The 18155-nt window shown below is 59.9% G+C and overlaps 1 protein-coding gene across 1 annotated transcript; it reads left to right on the top strand.

Moving 5' to 3' along the window:
- Positions 1-1910: 1910 nt before the first annotated feature.
- Positions 1911-16824, top strand: SYNGR3 (synaptogyrin 3; the record flags this gene model as incomplete). The annotated part of the gene is made up of 4 exons (XM_084216405.1): positions 1911-2009; positions 10233-10473; positions 14805-14947; positions 16615-16824. 4 exons carry the CDS (start codon positions 1911-1913, stop codon positions 16822-16824), a joined length of 693 nt encoding a protein of 230 aa, XP_084072531.1.
- Between the last annotated feature and the right edge of the window lie 1331 nt (positions 16825-18155).

Here is an 18155-nt window from a genome sequence, read left to right as displayed (position 1 = left end):
TGGTTCCTGAGCTGGTGACATTGAGGAATGAAGGGCTGAATTCTGCTTTTCCTGCTGGGAGTCAGAAATAGACCTGGAGAGATGATGACTCACCTGTAATTGAGAAAAACTGCGTGGCATCATTATGAGCTTCAACAGTTAAATCCTGGTTCCAACCTGCCAGAAAGAACAGACTGACAAAGCAGCAAAAGGCCGAAAGGAGCTGGAGACAGGATCCACAGCCGGGAATCCTTGGCTCTGGGGCTGCATGCTGTGTGCGAGGGCTGTGACACACCTGCCCCACAGGTACCCCGTGTGCCGCGGCAGTGACGCGGTCCCTGCCGGGGGAAGGGGGCTGCAGGGGGCAGGGCAGCCGGGAGAAGCCCCCAGCCCCACAGCCCCGCGCCAGCAGGGCGGGCGGGCTCCTCCTGGCTGCGCCTTTCCCGGCAGCTCCCGTCCGGAGCAGGGATGATGTCAGGGTTGTCATGGCATCGGTATCTATGGAACCGGGATCAGCATCGCCGTGCTCAAAACCAGCTCGGGACACGGTCCTGGAGCCGCGGGGGGAACTCCCTCCGCACTAATCGAGGGTTTCCCTCCAAGCTTCTTCCTTTTCCTCCTTGCTGCTGTCCATGGGGAGGGAGCAGGATGGGGCTTGGCCTCCTCCCGTCGCCGGGCAGCTCTGGGTGGCTCCTTCCGTGCCTGAGGATAGCGAGAGGTCAGCCCCATCCATTTCACTTCCCTTTTCTCGCACCAGCTGAGAATGTGCAACAGCAAAAAGCAAAACCAGTCAAACCTCGTCCTCTGCTCTCGGCCACTGGCCCTGGTGAGTGCCAGGTCTGAGAGCCCTCCTGGCTGCAGGGCCTCTGAGGGTCCCCAAAGGGTGACAGCCACCTTTCTGGGGGGCTGGGCACAGAAGGGGTGTTTATTTTAGGGTCAGTGCCTACAGCTGAGGTGAGCTGAGCAGCGTGGTGACCTCCCTGTGCTCCTGGCCATGGCATCGCCCTCCTGCCAACAGCCCAGCTGCTCACAGGGAGCCTTTGCCACTGCCTGGTGACACTGGCCATGGGATAGTGACCCGTGCAAGGACACCCCAGCCCTGCCCATGACACGCTATCCCCAGAAGCAGCACGGTGACCACAGGACGGTCATTCTTGGAACAGCACAGTGACCCTTGCAGTGGCAAAGTGTCCTGGCTGTTCTGTGGTGTCCCCAGCCATGGCACAGTGACATGGCCATAGCATAGTGACAGTGGCCACAGCACAGCGGCACTGGCTATCCACAATGCTCACAGCTCTGCTGTGGTGGCCATGCCCACAGCTCGGTGACAGTGCCTGTCCCGCTGTCACTGTGCCCATGCCCACAGCTGGGTGACAGTGCCTGTCCCGCTGTCACTGTGCCCATGCCCACAGCTGGGTGACACTGGCTGTCACAGTGCCCGGAGCCCCATCCCGGTGACAGTGCCTGTCCCACTGTCACAGTGCCCATGTCCACAGCCCGATGACAGTGCCCGTCCCTCTGTCACAGAGCCCATGTCCACAGCTCGGTGACAGCGGCTGTCACGGTGTCACAGTGCCCGGAGCCCCATCCCGGTGACAGTGCCTGTCCCACTGTCACAGTGCCCATGTCCACAGCTCGGTGACAGCGGCTGTCACAGTGTCACAGTGCCCGGAGCCCCATCCCGGTGTCGGGGGCGCAGTTCGGGCTCGCAGCGCCGGGAGCGCGCCCCGCGCCGGCCGCGCGCACCTGCCCGTGCCCACCACCCCCTCTCGCCCCCCCCGCCCCCCCCATCCGACGGGTGGTTCCTCCCGCCTCCCGCACGCGGCGCTGCGGACGAGCCCACGAGGGAGGGGCGCGGGGGGGGCGGGCGCGCGGCCGGCGCGGGGCGCGCGCGGCGGGCTCGGCTGGGCGCGGAGCGGGCGCGGGGGAAGATGGAAGGAGCGTCCTTCGGAGCGGGCCGGGCGGGGGGGGCCATCGACCCCGTGGATTTCCTCAAGCAGCCGCAGACCCTCCTCCGGGTCACCACCTGGGTAAGGCGGAACGGCCGCGGCGGCGCGCGGCTGGGCAGCGGCGGTGCGGGGACAGCGCCCGGTGCTGCGGGCAGTGCCCGGGTGATGGCAGTGCCCGGGTGATGGCAGTGCCCGGGTGATAGGCAATGCCGGGGCGATGGGCAGTGCCGGGGCGATGGGCAGTGCCGGGGCGATGGGCAATGTCGGGGCGATGGGCGGCTCAGGTGCATCGTGCCCGCAGCCGGTGCATCGTTCCCGGCGCTCGGTGCGCTGCCGGTGCGGCGGGCGCTGCCCAGCCCCGCGGGCAGTGCCGGCTCCCGGGGGAGCTGGCAGGGAGTTTCCTCGGGAATGGGGCCGGGAGCGGCGGCGGGATGCGCCGCTGCCCCTCTGCCGTGCGGGGCCGGAGGATGGGGCTCGGAGCGGGAGGCAGAGGACATTTTCCTGCCTTCCACGCTCCGTGCATGCGTGTGTGTGACAGAAATCCGGGAGCCGGCCCTGCCCAGCTCCCCCGTGCTGCCGAGAGGGTGTCGTGTGTGTTGGACGTTTCCCATCTGTGAATTCCCACCGTGGGGCAGGAGGAGGAATGGGCTGTGCAGGGCTCAGGGAAAGCTTTGGTGGTGCTCCGTGCCCAGGGCGCCCCGATGCCCAGGGCTAAGGACAGCCCCTAATTTGCCTCCCCCAGCCCGGCATTTTGCTGAGATCTGCAGGTGTGCAGGGCCTCGGCAGGTCAGGAATGCCGGGTCCTTCCCAAAAACCCCGCCGTGGGAAGGATCTGCCCGGTTCTCGCCTGGCCCCAGCGCTTGGCCGGAGGCTGTGGATGAGCCTGGGGCTTGTCCTCGCCCATGTCACACCTGTGCTGGCTCTGTGTCACCGTGGCAGTGCTCAGCGAGGCAGGGAGCTCACAAAGCTGTGCTGGGGAGGTGCGGGCAGTCCCCAGCTGCCCTCCTCCCCGCAGGTACACCGCTGCCTCCGAGGGGCTCTCCGGCCCGCGCTGCCCTGGGAGAGGCCCCAGCAGCAGCACATGAGCAATTCCAGCTGCAGTCACATGCTCAGAGTGAAACCACACGCTGCAGTGTGTGGCTGATGGGAGCTGCTGTCCTTCCCAGGGCTTGGAGAAGGCCCACAGCTCCATTGCTGGGGAAAAACGGGGCCAGGCATGGATCTGGGGCATCCAGATCCATGGATGGGGCGTGGATCTTGGTGTGGATGGGGCATTTTGAGGCACAGGGCAGCAGTTGTGTTTCCTAGAAGAAAACTTGGTCTGGATCCTCCTGGGTCCTCCTTGAGTGGCAATGGCAAGCTGCTGGCAGTGCTGTAGGGTTTGGGTACAGTTAAATCAATCTGGTGAGTTCAGCCCCTCCTAAAATAAATGTGCCACCTTGCACCCAGAGGGCTCCCATGCTTGTTGGATGGAGGGGATTGGACCAGAGTATGGAATACAGGTACAAAATAAAAATCCCAGCCTAGGAGATATTCCTGTACATATTCACTGGTTCATTCAGTGGTGAAGTCCCTCCTTTCCTGGCTCTGTGTTCCCAGGGAATCAGTGACAAACGAGTGCTTACAACTACAGAAATGCATCAGCTTCACTCCAAACAAGTGCAGGGGCCACCAGTGTGGGCAAACTGGGATGAGCATGCTGCCACCCCATAAGTGTTTGCAACATTCAGAGCTGGCCAAAGCCCACGGAGCAAAAAGGCAGTTTTTGCTCTTTTCAGCGGGCTGGGGGAGCTCCCTTTGGAGCCCTTTCCCCAGGTCTCACACTCCCTGGTAGATCTGTCAGGGCTCAGCACCGCTCCAGCTGGGGGTTCAGAGCCCCAGTTTGGTGTCCCAGCCCAGTGTGTTAAACCAGTTCAGCGCCTGTGGCTCCTGCCCAGTGTGAGCCGGGGCTGCAGTCACGGCATTGCCCTCCTGCTGCTGTGCCCTCCAGGCCAAACCCCTGTCAGCACGGGGAGATTGGCTGGGGGAGGCAGCCAGGGCTTTGCTGGGGTCTCTGCTGCCTGCCTTGCTGCCGTCCTGGGTGAGTGGCAGTGCTGTGGCACGGGGTGACATCCGTGCTGCTGGCCGGGCAGGAGCTGAGCCGATGCCCCCCTGATTGCCCAAGCAAACAGCACCTTGCCAGGCTCTCCTGCCTGCCATGCCCGGGGGGATGAGCTGCCCGGGGCACACAGAGCAGCCAGGGGTGGGTGCTGGGCCAGCCCTGGGCTCAGGGCAGCTTTGGGCTGGGTTTTCTCTCGTGGTTTTCCTTCCTGTGCCTCGGCGGCGCAGCGCGGTGCCCCGGTTACCCTGAGCGCTGGATCCCACCGCAGGGACAGGAGCCTTGCTCTGGGTGTGATTCCAGCTCCTCCTGGGCAAAGGAAGGGCTGCCAGGACGGGCTGGCTTGGGTGGGGGTGATGGAGAAATCCCACCGGGATTGGGGGCCAGCCCCAGGTGCCTGAGGGGAGCGACTCGGGCTGGTCTGGCTGGTGGCCGCTGCTGGGGCTTCCCAGCACCAAGGAAAGGTCCAGTTCCCTTTTTTGGGGCTCCAGTGGCTGCCTGGGGGACCTTGTGCTGGAGACATGTGAGGGACTGGCAGGTGAACGGTGACCAACACAGAAATCCCCAAATGTCAGCGGTGCCCAAGGGGATTCCTGGTACTGCCTCCCCCTGAGGGAGTAATTCTGAGTATCTGGGGGGGAAAAACACCACTCCTGGCTTGAGCTGCAAAATCAAAAGCTGGAAAGAACCATTTAACAGTTCCTCATTCATCTCTTCCCTCTCTGTCTGATGCAGTTTGTCAGATGAAGATGTGATCGCTCTTGTGGTTTCCTTTTGAGACATTTTTTGCACAGCCAAACAGAGTTGATATTCATGAGGGCTGCCTGCAGAACCATGAGCTCCTTTCTCTGTCACTGCCCGTGCCAGCCAGACTTTCAAGTGGCCACTCAGCTCCTCAGGGCAATTGTTCACTTAACACAGGCTTAGGTTGGGCTTTTAAAAGCAGTTTTGGAAAATATTCTGGAAAACTTTTTCAGCAGTTCCTGTGATTCCATGCAGAGCAGCAGCAGAAGCTCAATGCTGGGTCCCATCCTCACCACCCCAGCTCACCCATCCCATCCCATCCCATCCCATCCCATCCCATCCCATCCCATCCCATCCCATCCCATCCCATCCCATCCCATCCCATCCCATTATCCCATCCATCCATCCCATCCATCTCTGCCTCCCTGGAGCTCAGCAGAAGTGCAGGAATGAGCTCTGGGTGGCTCCTCAGGGCTTTCAGGGACTCCTGAGCACTCGGGGCTCTTAGGGAAGAGCTCCAAGGCTGCTCCAGGAGCCCCCAGCAATGCTCAGAGTCATTAGTATCATCTGAGCTGCCTCAGTCTTCAGTCCTGACCACTTTTCAGAAGGGTCATCAGATTTCTGCCTTAATTTTCTCTTTCTGCAGGCTACGGATTAAAGGCAGAACTTCAACTTAACATTTTGGTAATGGAATTATAGGGGAGCTTTGCTGCATCTGAGCTTAAAATGGTTCTGAATTGTCATGCTCCTGTCATCTCTGGTTTCAAGCACTGCTGGTGCCATGTGCTCAGATTGCAGGACGAGATTAGGAGCCTTGAATGAACGCTGTGTCTCAGCCAGCATCTCTTACCACATCAGAAGAAGTAATTCAGGAAAAATCAGTCATGTGGTCATCAACAGACATCCTCCCAAGCTGATTAGCCTGGTGAACGTGGCCCTAAACCTATTACAGCCAGCATCAGCCCCCCTCTCTCTGTGCCAGAACCCCTGGCTGGCCATCCCCGTGGTGCTGTGGGAGATCTGGCAGCGCCTGGAGCTGAGCTTTGCTCTTCACAGCCCCCAGGAAATGGTGCAGATCAGTGCTGGAAACCTCCCTGTGACCGACAGCTGTCAGGACAGACTGCAGGGGGACGTGGGGCTGGCTGCCCCCTGTGCCAGGGGGATCTGTGCCAGGGGGATCTGTGCCAGGCCCGTGCACAGCCCAGGGCTTAGAGGGGCTTAGGGAAACACTCGGTGCTAAGCGGGATTTGGCCCGTGCTGATTTGACCTGAATTGTTTTCCTTTCCCGTTTGGTGGTGGCTCCTTCCCTCTGAGGAGGGCAGGGAGCTGAGCAGGAGGTGTTTGGGAGGCAGAGAGGGATCTCCAGAGCTTGGCCTGGAGGAGGCACAGCAGAGGATGAGCTCTGGGCTGTTCTCCTCGTGCATCCATCTCCTCCTTGCTGGCACGGCTGTGTGTGTAACCAGGGCCGGGCTCTGCAGCCTCCTGCAGCCCCACTCCTTCTGCTGGTGCTTTTTACAGGTCCCAAATGCAAGTGCAGCTCCCCAGCAGTGGGAAATGCTCACCTTAAGATGGCTGTCAGCTCACACCGAAGCTCTCAGCTCCTGCTCTCCTCTGCTGTCTGCCTCTTGTTTTCCTTGCCTGGCTCTGCTCAGGCTGCAAGGTCTGCTGAAGCACATTTCAGGGGATAGGCTGCAGAAAGCTGGAAGCAGCAGGGAGAAAGCTGTGTGTGCTGGGGTCCAGGCTGCTGGAGCTTCAGGGGGGAATGGGGGTCTGCAGAGCACAGCTCCAGGAGAAAGGCAGGCAGCCTGGCCAGCCAGCATCCTCCAGATGGCAAAAAAGTGCTGGAGGGAGGGCAGCCACAGCTCCAGCTCTATCCACACCTGAAAGGTGTCTCCACCTGGGCACAGCAGGGTCCCAGCACCCTGGGAATTCCAGCAGAATCCTGGAATGGTTTGGGTTGGAAGGAGCCTTGAAGCCCACCCAGTGCCACCCCTGCCATGGCAGGGACACCTCCCACTGTCCCAGGTGCTCCAGCCCCGTCCAGCCTGGCCTGGGACACTCCAGGGATCCAGGGGCAGCCACAGCTGCTCTGGGCACCTGTGCCAGGGCCTGCCCACCCTTTGAGCAGAGAGAATGTCCCACTGTCCTGTCCCACTGTCCTGTCCCACTGTCCTGTGTCACAGAAATGCTGCCTGGCCTGGAGAGGTGTCTCCTCTTGCTTGGAATCAAACTTTACACTGGGGGAGCTGTGCTGCTGGCTCCATCAGCAGGAGAGCCCCCAGAGGCTCCCTGGTGTGCTGAGGGGCAGCTCTGAATGGAAGGGATGGGAGAGGAGAGCTTTCCTCCTTCCCATTCCCCTGCAGCCAGGGCAGCGCTCGTGCTCTGCTGCAGCTGCTGCAGCTGGGGCTCCCAGCACTCAGAACCCCCAGCAGGACCCCCCGAGCTGCCAGCACATCCCCACGGCAGCTCTGGCAGGATGCAAGGGTGCAAAATGCGATTTCCCACCGGGGGAACTGGGGACAGTCCAGTTTTGTGCCGTGCCTTGCGCCGCTTCAGCCGGGAAAAGCAGAATTTGTTGCCGGTGGTGCTGGGTTGTTCAGCTGGGAAATGGAGTGTCCTGTGAAGGCTCCTGTGCAAATCCTCTGAGGTGCTGCTCAGGCCCACCAAACCTCGCTCACAGCGGAAAATCTGACCTTGTGTTTTCCCTTTCGAGTCTCTGATGAGCTGCCTGGGGCTTTGAGCCGCTGTGGCTTGAGAAGGTGGTGGGGGAAATGCACTTGTTCTGTGGGAGCTTCAAAAAAAGACACAGGGGGTTTATTTCCCCACCCACATTTATTTCATCTACCCACGTTTGCCTAAAATAAAAGCACTTTTTCATCTATACTTAGAAAGACAACACCAAATTTATTCTCATTAAAATGTTTCACCAGCACCAGCGGGTTTTTTAAGAAAAACCATAACATTACAATCCTGGGGTGAGGAAGAGGTAACCCGTGGAAAGGCACATTCTGACAGGAATATTCCAAGCAGTGCTGATGTTTTGAGCTCATCTGCCGAATGTGTGCACTTGGAATTTGTGGCTCCTTTGGCCTCCCAAGGAAAAGCTGCATGCCCTGTGTTTTGTACACTGGGCTCTCATGGCCTGAGCCACTTGGGCTGTCTGGCAGCAGGAAGGATGCTCTGCTTTCCAAAATCCTTTGCAACTGGAAGTGATAAAGCATCCTTTAAAAAAACAAAACAAAAAATCAACATGGACAGGTGAGCAAAGCTGGTGCAGGCATCAGACCCCTGTGCTGTGCCATCCTGAGTTGTGTTTAGGGGAGCTTCCCCTCCCCACCAGGGCCCCGGGCTCCAGCAGCCCCCACAAGCTTGGAGCAGGCTGTGAATCCTGGGAGGATGAGTGGAACTTCTCAGAGCAGCTGAGTACAAGTTTGCTGGCCTGCCAGAGAAGTAATGGTGTGGAATCAGAGGTCCTCAATTATTCATGTTTTCCAGAATCACATTACTTCTTCCCAGGGCCTGCTTCATAAATGCTGCTGCTATTTCTGATGGTAAATAACAATTTTGCATTATTTATGAGCAGATTTTTACAACTGCTGATGTTACAGCTGCTGCCAAAGCTCTGGGAAAACGATTAGAGCTGTTTGTTGTTGTTTGTGCCTTACACAGGGCCCCTCCTGTGTGAGCGTGGGGATGGGAGGATGAGGAGGGTGGGGAGGGTGGGGATGGGAGGATGAGGAGGGTGGGGAGGGTGGGGATGATGGGGATGGGAGGATGAGGAGGGTGGGGATGATGGGGATGATGGTGGGGATGGGGATGATGGTGATGATGATGAAGATGGTGATGAGGATGGTTATGTTGACGATGGTGATGATGATGATGATGATGATGATGATGATGATGATGATGATGATGATGAGGATGATGACGGTGATGAGGATACTGATGAGGATGATGGTGATGATGAGGATGATAATGATGGGGATGATGGTGGTGATAATGATATGATGGTGATGATGCTGCTGTGCCATCCCAAGTGCTCCCCAAGCACAGCACCAGGAGGAGCAGGGTACAGGAGCCACAGGGTGACAGGGGTGGCCCTCGAGGTGCCACAGGGTGATGTGGGTGGCCCCTGAGCTGGTGGCTGGTGCTCAGGGCTGATCTGAGCCAGGGAGGGCTGTGGGACAGGGCCCCAGGCCGTGGTTGAACTCCCAGAGGAGGAAGAGCAGATCTGTCCCAGTGTTATGCTGAAGAGTGGTTGGACCTTGGGGGTGGTTTGCCCACTGTGGGTTCTGCTCCACTTCCCCTGCTCTGTGACACAGCTTCCCTGGGAGCTGCAGGAGGTGACACAGGTGACTGTGAGTGCCACCAGCTGGGCTTCATCCAGTGTCACCTGTCCCTGTCTCGTCGTGCTGTCCCTGCAGGTGCAGGAGGAGCCAATTGTGCCCTGTGCCCAACCCCAGGAGAGCTGGAGGAGCCTCTTATCTCTGCCCTGCATGCCTGGGAGCCAGCAGGGAGCCAGCAGGGAGCCAGCAGGGCTGCTGGTGCTGGCAGGGATGAGATCAGAGGCTCCCAGTGTGAGGACGATGTGCCTGCCCTGCCCTGCTCACAGCCCCTGCCCAGGGGTCCAGAGCAGGATCTAGGGAGGGATCCAGGGCAGGATCCAGGGCGGGATCCAGGGCAGGATACAGGGCAGGATCCAGGGAGGGATCCAGGGCAGATTCTGCTGCTCCTGCAGCCTCCCCTCCTGCCTTTGGGGATAAGGGAATTCCTGGGCTGTGCAGCAGGGGATGGTGTCACCTGAGGCAACCGCTGCCATCGGCTCCTTCCCCGCCTGCAGGGGTGTGACAGGGATGTGACAGGGGTGTGACACCTCTGGTGCCAGCGTGGCCACCTGGGCAGCCCCAGCAGCCCCTGCCCTTCTGTCCCTCCTGGGCCCAAGCAGGTCACTGGTAATGGATTCAGGAGCTGCACCTTCCAGCCCCTGCTAAAGAATCACCCTGCTGCTCCCAGGGCGGCCTGTGCCCCTGTCCCACCTCCCCACACATGTCCCCTGTCCCCTCCAGCAGCCATCCAGCCCTTCCCTGGCTCAGCTGCTCAGTTGTCCCCCGTCCCTGGGGACACCAGGGGCTTTCTGGTGCCCAGCCTGGCAGCAGAGAGCAGCACAGCACAAAGTCTGTGCAGGACCTGCCCCACGGGGATGTCTTTTCCTTCCCCAGCATGTCTGGAGAAGCAGGTCCTTACACCACCCTGCACAGCAGGGCACTGGGAGGCAGGAGGAGGTTCCAGCTCCCAGAGGAGGAACACCCAGGTGCAGCCTGGAGCCACCAACCAGAGCAGAGCCGGGATGTGCGTGACAAACACCTCGTTGCCAGGGAGCCGGGGACAGGATTGTCACTGCTGTGGGGGGGCAGAGCTCAGTGCCACCGGCAGCCAGCCGTGCTCTCTGCTCGCTCCCGCAGATCTTCTCCATCGTGGTGTTCGGCTCCATCGTGAACGAGTGCTACGTGAACAAGGACAGCCAGCACCCCGAGCTGCTCTGCATCTTCAACGAGAATGAGAGCGCCTGCAGCTACGGCATCGCCGTGGGCGTCATCGCCTTCTTCGGCTGCATCTTCTTCTTCGTGCTGGACCTGCACTTCCAGCAGATCAGCAGCGTCAAGGACCGCAAACGGGCCGTGCTGCTGGACCTGGGCTTCTCAGGTACCCTCCTCTGCTCTGCTCTGCTCTGCTTGGGTTAGCTCTGCCCTGGTCAGCTCTGCCCTGTCCTGCCCTGCCCTGCCCTGCCCTGCCCTGCCCTGCCCTGCCCAGCCCTGCCCTGCCCTGCCCAGCCCTGCCCTGCCCTGCCCTGCCCTGCCCTGCCCTGCCCAGCCCTGCCCTGCCCTGCCCTGCTCTGCCCTGCCCTGCCCTGCCCTTCCCTGCTCTGCCCTGCCCTGCCCAGCCCTTCCCTGCTCTGCCCTGCCCTGCCCTGCCCTGCCCTGCCCTGCCCTGCCCTGCCCTGCCCTGCCCTGCCCTTCCCTGCCCTGCCCTGCCCTGCTCTGCCCTGCCCTGCCTCCCTGGACTCACTGCTGGGCCCTGCCCCTCCTCTCTGGAGCCTTCCCTGCTCCTCCCGTGGCTGGCAGCACTCCTGTGCCGTGGCTGGGGACAGCACGGGTGGCAGGGGAGTTGTCCCGTGCAGCCTTGGGCTCAGTGACACCGAGGAAGGCAGATGTGGTGGCTGGGGACAGTGGGGTGTCCTCACCCTGCAGCTGGAGGTGTTCACTGTGGGTTTGGTGAGGCCACCCAGAGGGGTGAGGCTTGGTGGTCACATCTCAGAACCCACACATGGGTTTTACCTGCCCACACCTCCTGCTCCAGCTCAGAGAAAGCAAAGGTGGTTCCAGCAGCTGCCTCGGGTCTGGTTTCACTTTGTGCAGAGTTTGGGGCAGGGCAGGAGCAGCTCTGTGCAGCTGGGGCTGCCCTGGGACCTGCTGTGCCCTCCCTGCAGGCAGGGCTGGCAGGGAACCTGCCCTGCTCTGCCCTGGCAGCTGCCTGGCTCCCTCTGCAGCTGCTGCTCTGCACTGCCAGGCTCTGTTGGGTCTGATTTATCCAGCTCTGTCCCACATGAAGACATCCATCATCACCTCCCTGCCTTGCCTCTTGTTCTGGCTGTTCTCTCCTCGCTGCAAAGCTCATTTCCGAGGTGCTGGAGCATCCAGCCCTTGTTAGATAAAATATACAGCCCCTTCTGTGGGGCTTGGTGCCTGAAATCCTTGGATTCCAGCAGAAGGGGGACACCACATCCCTCCCGTGGCTGCTGCTGTGTGTCACTGAGCCAGGCTGGGATCCTCCTCCCGCCCTGGCAGCCCCTGCTCCCTGCCAGCCTCTCACACCCTGCCTCCTCTCCCCTTTGTCCCTGTGGTGGATCCGCTGAGAGGAGAAATGAGAGAGCCATCGGATCCTGGAATGGTTTTTGGAAGGGATGTTAAATCCCACTGAGTTCCACCTTCACTGGACCAGGATGCTCCAGACCCTTCCAGGGCTCCAGGGGCAGCCACAGCTGCTCCGGGCACCCTGTGCCTGTTCCACCCTCACAGGGAAGAACTTATTCCTGAAATGCATCTGGGCAGTAACTGGGTGGTGGCTCTGGGGCACAGGTGGGGCTTCAGGCAGGGCCACCACACCGAGAGCAGCATTTTCAGCCTTCTCTTGCAGCTGCTCCTCCAGCTGTTCCCATGGACAGGCGTTTGCTGGAGAGCAGCTGGGATTAGGGTGGTAACACCTCCTCCAGGCTGTTTGCTCTGTCTGCAGACCCTTCAGTGATCCTTATCTCCTTAAATGATCCTTATCTCCCGAGGTGTATCCCGGGCTCTCCTTTCCCAGGGTGCTGCAGGCAGAGGAGCTGGGGCTGGCACATGAGCCTCACCATCACTGCCAGCTCAGCCCTCTCAGAGTGTTTCAAAATTCGTGTCCAAGCATCACCCACACCTGGCTGCCGTTCTGGAGCTGCTGGCCGTGCCTGACCCCGTCCCCTGCGCTGGCAGTGCCACCTGCCCTGCCCGTGGCACCGGGACAATCCCAGGGCTGCTCCGGAGGGGAGAGGCTTCTCCTGCAGCCCCGAGCCCCTGCAGGCAGCAGGGCAAGGTCGGTGCTGCAGAGGGATTTGGCAGCTGCAGTACCCAGCGCAGCCGTGCTGGCTCCGGGCTCTGCATGATGTCATTTTAACTCCTGGCAGCCCGGGCTGCCACCCCAGCCACGGTGGCACTGGGGACAGGGTGGGCAGGGAGGGTGAGCTGCACTGGCTCCAGGGGTACACACAGGAGCATCTTCCCCTCCACAAAGCAGTGCCAGCCCCAGTGCCAGCCCTGTGTCCCACTCCTGTGACCCCAGCCCTGTCCCTGAGCCTAAGCAGTGCCAGCTCCATGTCCCCTGTGCCAGCCCCATGTCCCCAGCCCTGTCCCTGAGCCATCCTGCTGCTCCCACGGTGGGAATTGACCTTTGGGAGCTGCTCTTGTTTCACCTCTGGGTTTTTGACCCCCTGTGTACCCCCAGTGAGGGCCAAGTGGAGGGTTGGAGCTGGTTCCCACTCCAGGGAGGAGCTGCTGGGGAAGCCCCCTTGTGACAGCAGGGGACAGAAAACATCCCTGAGTTAAAGGGTGACCTTTGAGGAGTAAATCCCAGTAAATCTCTGCCCTTTAGTGCTGGCAACCAGTTCAGTGTCCTGAGGGGAAGTGAAAATGCTGATGCAGAGATGTGAGTGGGCTTGGTGACAGGCTTGGCTGCATTTGGTGAAGCTGTCATTTGGAAAAGGAAACCTGGCTGATCCTTCCTGTGAAGGGGGGATTCCTTCCATGGCCAGGCCTGGTGGTTGGGAATTCCCAGGCCCTGCAGGAGGAGACAAGGAATGTGTCTTAAAGTGCAGTTAGGGGCAAATTCTGAATTAAAGGCCTTGAGCCCTGCACCTCCAGCACTCGGTGTGGATGCTCCCAGGCATTTTATGGCATATTTAGGGAAAACTGGCAAGAGAAATGGGAACAAATGGGAATAAAGGAAGGTTCTGCTCTCCCTGCAGTCAGACAGGGACTGGCTGCTGGTCCTGATGTGCTGATGATCCTGGGGGCTGCCGGGCAGCTCAGCATTCCCAACATCCACATGTGCACTGACACCCGGAATCTGAGACATCAGGAGTGATGGAGACCCTGAAAGCAGCACCATGGGAGGGTCCAGATGGTGCAGCTCCTCTTCCCAGAGCTGGAGAACACCCCTGCTGCTGGCCCTGTGTGCTCCTGGCTTTTCCTTGGCTGTGCCCTGAGCTGCTTGGCACTGGGCAGTGCTGGTGGCTGGGGATGGAATTAGGGCAGCTGCAGCCATATCTTGCTCAGCCAGCTTTGCTTCCAGGCAGGAATAATCAAATAATCACCAGAGGGTTTCTGCTCAGCTCCACAGGCCCAGGGGGATCCTCTGCAGGGACGAGCAGAGCTCTCACGTGTCATGGAATCACGGAATTACAGAATGGTTTGGGTTGTGAGGGGCATTAAAATCCATCTCACCCCCCCCCTGCCGTGGCAGGGACACCTCCCACTGTCCCAGGCTGCTCCAGCCTGGCCTGGGACCCTCCCAGGGATCCAGGGGCAGCCACAGCTGCTCTGAGCCTCCCCACACTCACAGGGAAAAATTTCTTCTCAATATTCCATCTAAATCCACCCTCCCTCAGCCTGGGCCACTTCCCCTTGTCCTGTTATTCCATGCTCTTTGCACAGTCCCTCTCCAACACTGTCCCTGGGGCTCACTGAGATCAGGCTGAGGCGTGCCTGAACTGAGCTCCAGGCAGGGAACGCACTGAGATGTCCCCACAGGGTCCTTCCATCTCTGGTTTTGTGTTCAAAAAGCTCCTTTTGGGCCAGGCTCCCAAAATTCCTGTTCCTATTGGAAGCCTCGGTGGTTTGTGCAGCAGCAAAGGGGAGGTGCTGGGCAGGGGCAGCACTGAGCAGCTCTGTTCCTGTGGGAATTTTGAGGGAATTTGAGACAGGACCTCGGAGTTGCTTTAGATGATTTATTTTTCTTATCTTCTACATAGACAGGAAGGCTGAGTTCAGCTCACATCTTCACTGCGTGGCTCAGAGGGTCACAAGACCTCTAGCTACAACACCTTTTAAGGATTTATTATAAATAACATAAACAAAACACTGCCAACAAGGGTATTTATGCTTTTGACCCAATCCTTCAATATTTTCTCTTATGGACTCACGCTACAGTGTGAGCTTTCTTAGCCAATCAAGTTATGGCACACAGACTTACAGTACTACACTTTAAAACTCTCAACTTTCCTTTACTCAGCTTAACATGTCTCTGCTTCATAAAACTCTAAACTTTCTTCTACTTAGCTTAACCTGCCTCTGCTTTGAACCACAAATCCTCATTCTCTCTTCTGGCACCGCAGTCTGGGAGCCTTTCCCGGGGTCTCAGATCAAATCCTGGCTTTCAGGCTGAGCTTTGCCTTCCAGCCCCAGGGTGCTGGGGGTTCCCTGTGTCTCAGCCCCCGTGTTCCCCTGCAGGTTTCCTGGCCTTCCTGTGGTTTGTGGCCTTCTGCTTCCTGGCCAACCAGTGGCAGAGGACGACGCTGACGCGGGGCTTCGCGCAGGGCGCGGACGCGGCGCGGGCGGCCATCACCTTCTCCTTCTTCTCCATCATCATCTGGGTGAGGGGCTGGGGGGGCAGAGCAGAAACGAAACCCGCCCTGAGCTGCTGGGGAGGGCTGCCTTTGCAGAAGTGAGCCCTGCTGGGTGCTGGGGGGCTGTGCTGGGGAGCCTGCGCGCGTGGCCCCGGTGGTTTCGCGCCAGGGGAGCCTCAGCTCCGTCTCCTCTGCCCGGGGAATTCCAGGCTGCCCTTTCTCCTGAGGCTGGGAGGTTTTGTTCCTGTTGAATACGTGTGGCCAGCCACGAGCTGCCCTGATTTCAGGACCCTGTCGGAGGCAGAGAATCCCCAGGAGCAGATCTCTGCCCTGAGCAGCTCCCTGGGGTGGCTGGGGGACTTTGGGAGCTCTCGGGTTCATCAGCTCCTCCAGGGCCACGCCAGCCTGGCCCCTCTGCTGTCTGCCTGGAGAAGGGGCTTAGAAACCCCCCCTGATCCCATTGTCAGCTCCACCTGGGCAGAGGGACTCCAGCCTGGGCTGTGAGAAGCCCTGGGGCTCACCTGGAGCCAGCCGGGGGATCCCACCCCAGAGCTGTGTGTGGAGAGGCACGGATGGCTCTGGGTTCCCTCCATCCCTCCTGCAGCTTCCCCTGGGCACAGAGCCCCGGGATGTGCCCTAATTCCACACTGCCTCAAAAGAACTGGGGCAAAAGCCAGTGCCAGGCCTTCCAGCAGCGAGCCTTGCTCCAGTTCTCCCCAGTTTAACTGCTCCCTGCTTTATGATTATCCCAATAAATCTCTTTTAATCCCAGCTCTTCCCCACCTCTGCCGCGGGGCAGGGCAGTGGGGGGGATGCTCTCCATCCCATCAGCATCTGCTCCCACCCCAGGAGGGCTGTGGGGACGCTGCTGTCACCCTGTCCCATCCCAAAGGATGGCTGTGATGGTTGGGAAGCCGTTCCTGGCCTCGACAGGCATTTTTTAGCCTCCTCAGAACGTCATTTACAAACTAATTGAATTGTTAATGAAGCCTCCTGGAAGGAGAGGAGCGCGGGGCCCTCCCGGCTTTGCCGCCCACATTTCCCACCGTTTGCAACCTCAATTCCAGCAACCTGGAAAGGGCTGGAGGAGTCTCGGCAGAACTGACCTATTTTCCTGGGCTGGCCCTCGGCAGCTCGCCCTCCCCACAGCAGATGTGTTTATTTGGGCCAGCAGTGCCAGATGTGCACGGCCAGGGCCCCCCAGGCCAGGCAGAGCTCTGGGGGTCACCCTGCCCCACAGAAATGGCTTCTGGAATGTTCCCGGGGGGTTTGGGGCTGGGGTACAACAGAGTGGGGTGGCAGCCTGTGGGGTGCTGCATGGGGTCGGTGCTCTGCAGGGAATGGGGGATGTGGGGTGCTGGGGGGATGTGGGGTGATAGGGGATGTGGGGTGATGGGGGTGTCCTGATGGGATTCGAGGTCCTGGGGATTTGGGGATCCTTGGAGGACTTGGGGTCCTTGTGGGATTCGAGGTCCTGGAGGTTTGGGGATCCTTGGAGGACTTGGGGTCCTGGTAGCATTTGAGGTCCTGGGGATTTGGGGGATCCTTGGAGGACTGGGGGTCCTGGGGTGATGCTGGTGAGACACAGGATGCTGGGGGGCAGGGGCACTGGGGCTCGGCGGTGGTTCCGGGCTGCGGTGGGGTGGCAGCCCTGCCCCTGTGACGCTGTCCCTCGCTGTCCCTCGCTGCCGCAGGTGGTGCTGGCGCTGCGGGCGCTGCAGCGGTACCGCCTGGGCACGGACATGTCCCTGTTCGCCACCGAGCAGTTCGGCACCGAGCCCAGCGCCTCCTACCCCGGCTACCCCGGCGGCAGCGGCGTGGAGAGCACGGAGACCTACCAGAGCCCGCCCTTCACCGAGACCTTAGAGGCCAACCCCAAAGGTTACCAAGTGCCAGCGTACTGAGGGGCTGCGGCGGGGCCACCCCCGCCCTGTCCCCCGTGTCCCCAGCCCCGTTTCCTTGCCGTGGCGAGTCAGTGCCGGGTCCCTTTATTAGCTCGTTGTGCAGTGAATTCTGTACAGTGGTATTGGTTCTTGTCTTTCCTGTCCCAGGGTTTCTAAAAGCAGTGTTCCCTCTAAGCCAGGAGGAAGGAAGGTTGGTACCACATCACCTGCAGGTGGGGAGGAGGAGGAGGAGGAGGAGGAGGAGGAAATGTCCCCTCCGAGCTCTGCTGGGAAAGCCCAGGACCCCTTTTCCTCTTAGAAAACAGCAGCTGAGGAATTCTTATCTCGTTCTTCCAGAGCTAACACAGAATCCATCGAGGGTGGGTGGGCAGTGGGGAGAGCTGGCCCTGGCTGCTCCTGCTGTGGAGCTTCCAGTCCAGGCTCCAGGAAAGTGCCAAATCCACGGGGAAATCAGTGGTGTCTGTGTTTTCCTTTGTATATACTTGCTGTACAAAACAAACATCCAAACAGGTGTTTCCAAACCTGGTTTAGAGGCACGGGGGGGGCACAGCAGGCCGGGGTTGGGGTCAGTATCCAGAGGGCTTCTACGCTTCAGCAGGTTCTGGTTGAGGATTTAAAAAGGTGATGATGGAAATGGAAACCAGCAGGAGCTGGTTGCTAACTGGGAATAGCCTGTGATCAGTGGGAATGCGGCACTTTGGGGTTCCCTTTCCTCGTGGGGGACTGGGAAATGTGTAAATGCCTAAGGAATTTTTGGTTGGGAGCGCTGACACGTCCCCACCCTGGCGAGGTGAGGAGCGAGGTGAGGGGCTCAGACTCAGCATCCAAGGCCATTAGGAGCAATATTGGACTTGTATTTTTATTCTGGGAGCAGCCACCATCTGTCAGCTGCAGCAGAGCCCCAGGTGGGGACACGTGTGTCACCCTGCAGCCTCCAGAATCGAGGGATCCAGGCAGGGAGCTGGAAAGGCTTCACAGGCCATTGGAGTCCATCCCGTGTGGGCTCACGCCCGTGCTTGGTGTGGGAAGAGTCGGTGAAAAGCATCCAGGAGGGAGGCTCAGGCTGGGGGTTCAGCTGCAAGGAGCAAAGGAAAGGAGGGAATGTGTCAAACCCAGCAGGTCCTTGTCAGCCCCCTGCCAGCTTTCCCTGCCCGTGTGGCAGCTGCTCCAGGCTGAAACCCGAATTCCCAGCCCGGGGGTGGCAGCTCCATCCCTGGAGGCTCCGGGCTTCTGCCGGCAGAGCCACCGCTGCCTTGTGACCTGTCAGGAGCAAGAGCCACCACCTGTCCTGTCCCCTCCCTGCCACAGGGCTGGCCGCCATCGCCACAGCT

Source organism: Fringilla coelebs (assembly GCF_963513975.1).
Source record: "Fringilla coelebs genome assembly, chromosome: 16".
Taxonomy (NCBI): Eukaryota; Metazoa; Chordata; class Aves; order Passeriformes; family Fringillidae; genus Fringilla; species Fringilla coelebs.
The sequence above is the reverse complement of the archived record's forward strand: the minus strand, read 5'-3'. Positions and strand labels throughout refer to the sequence as shown.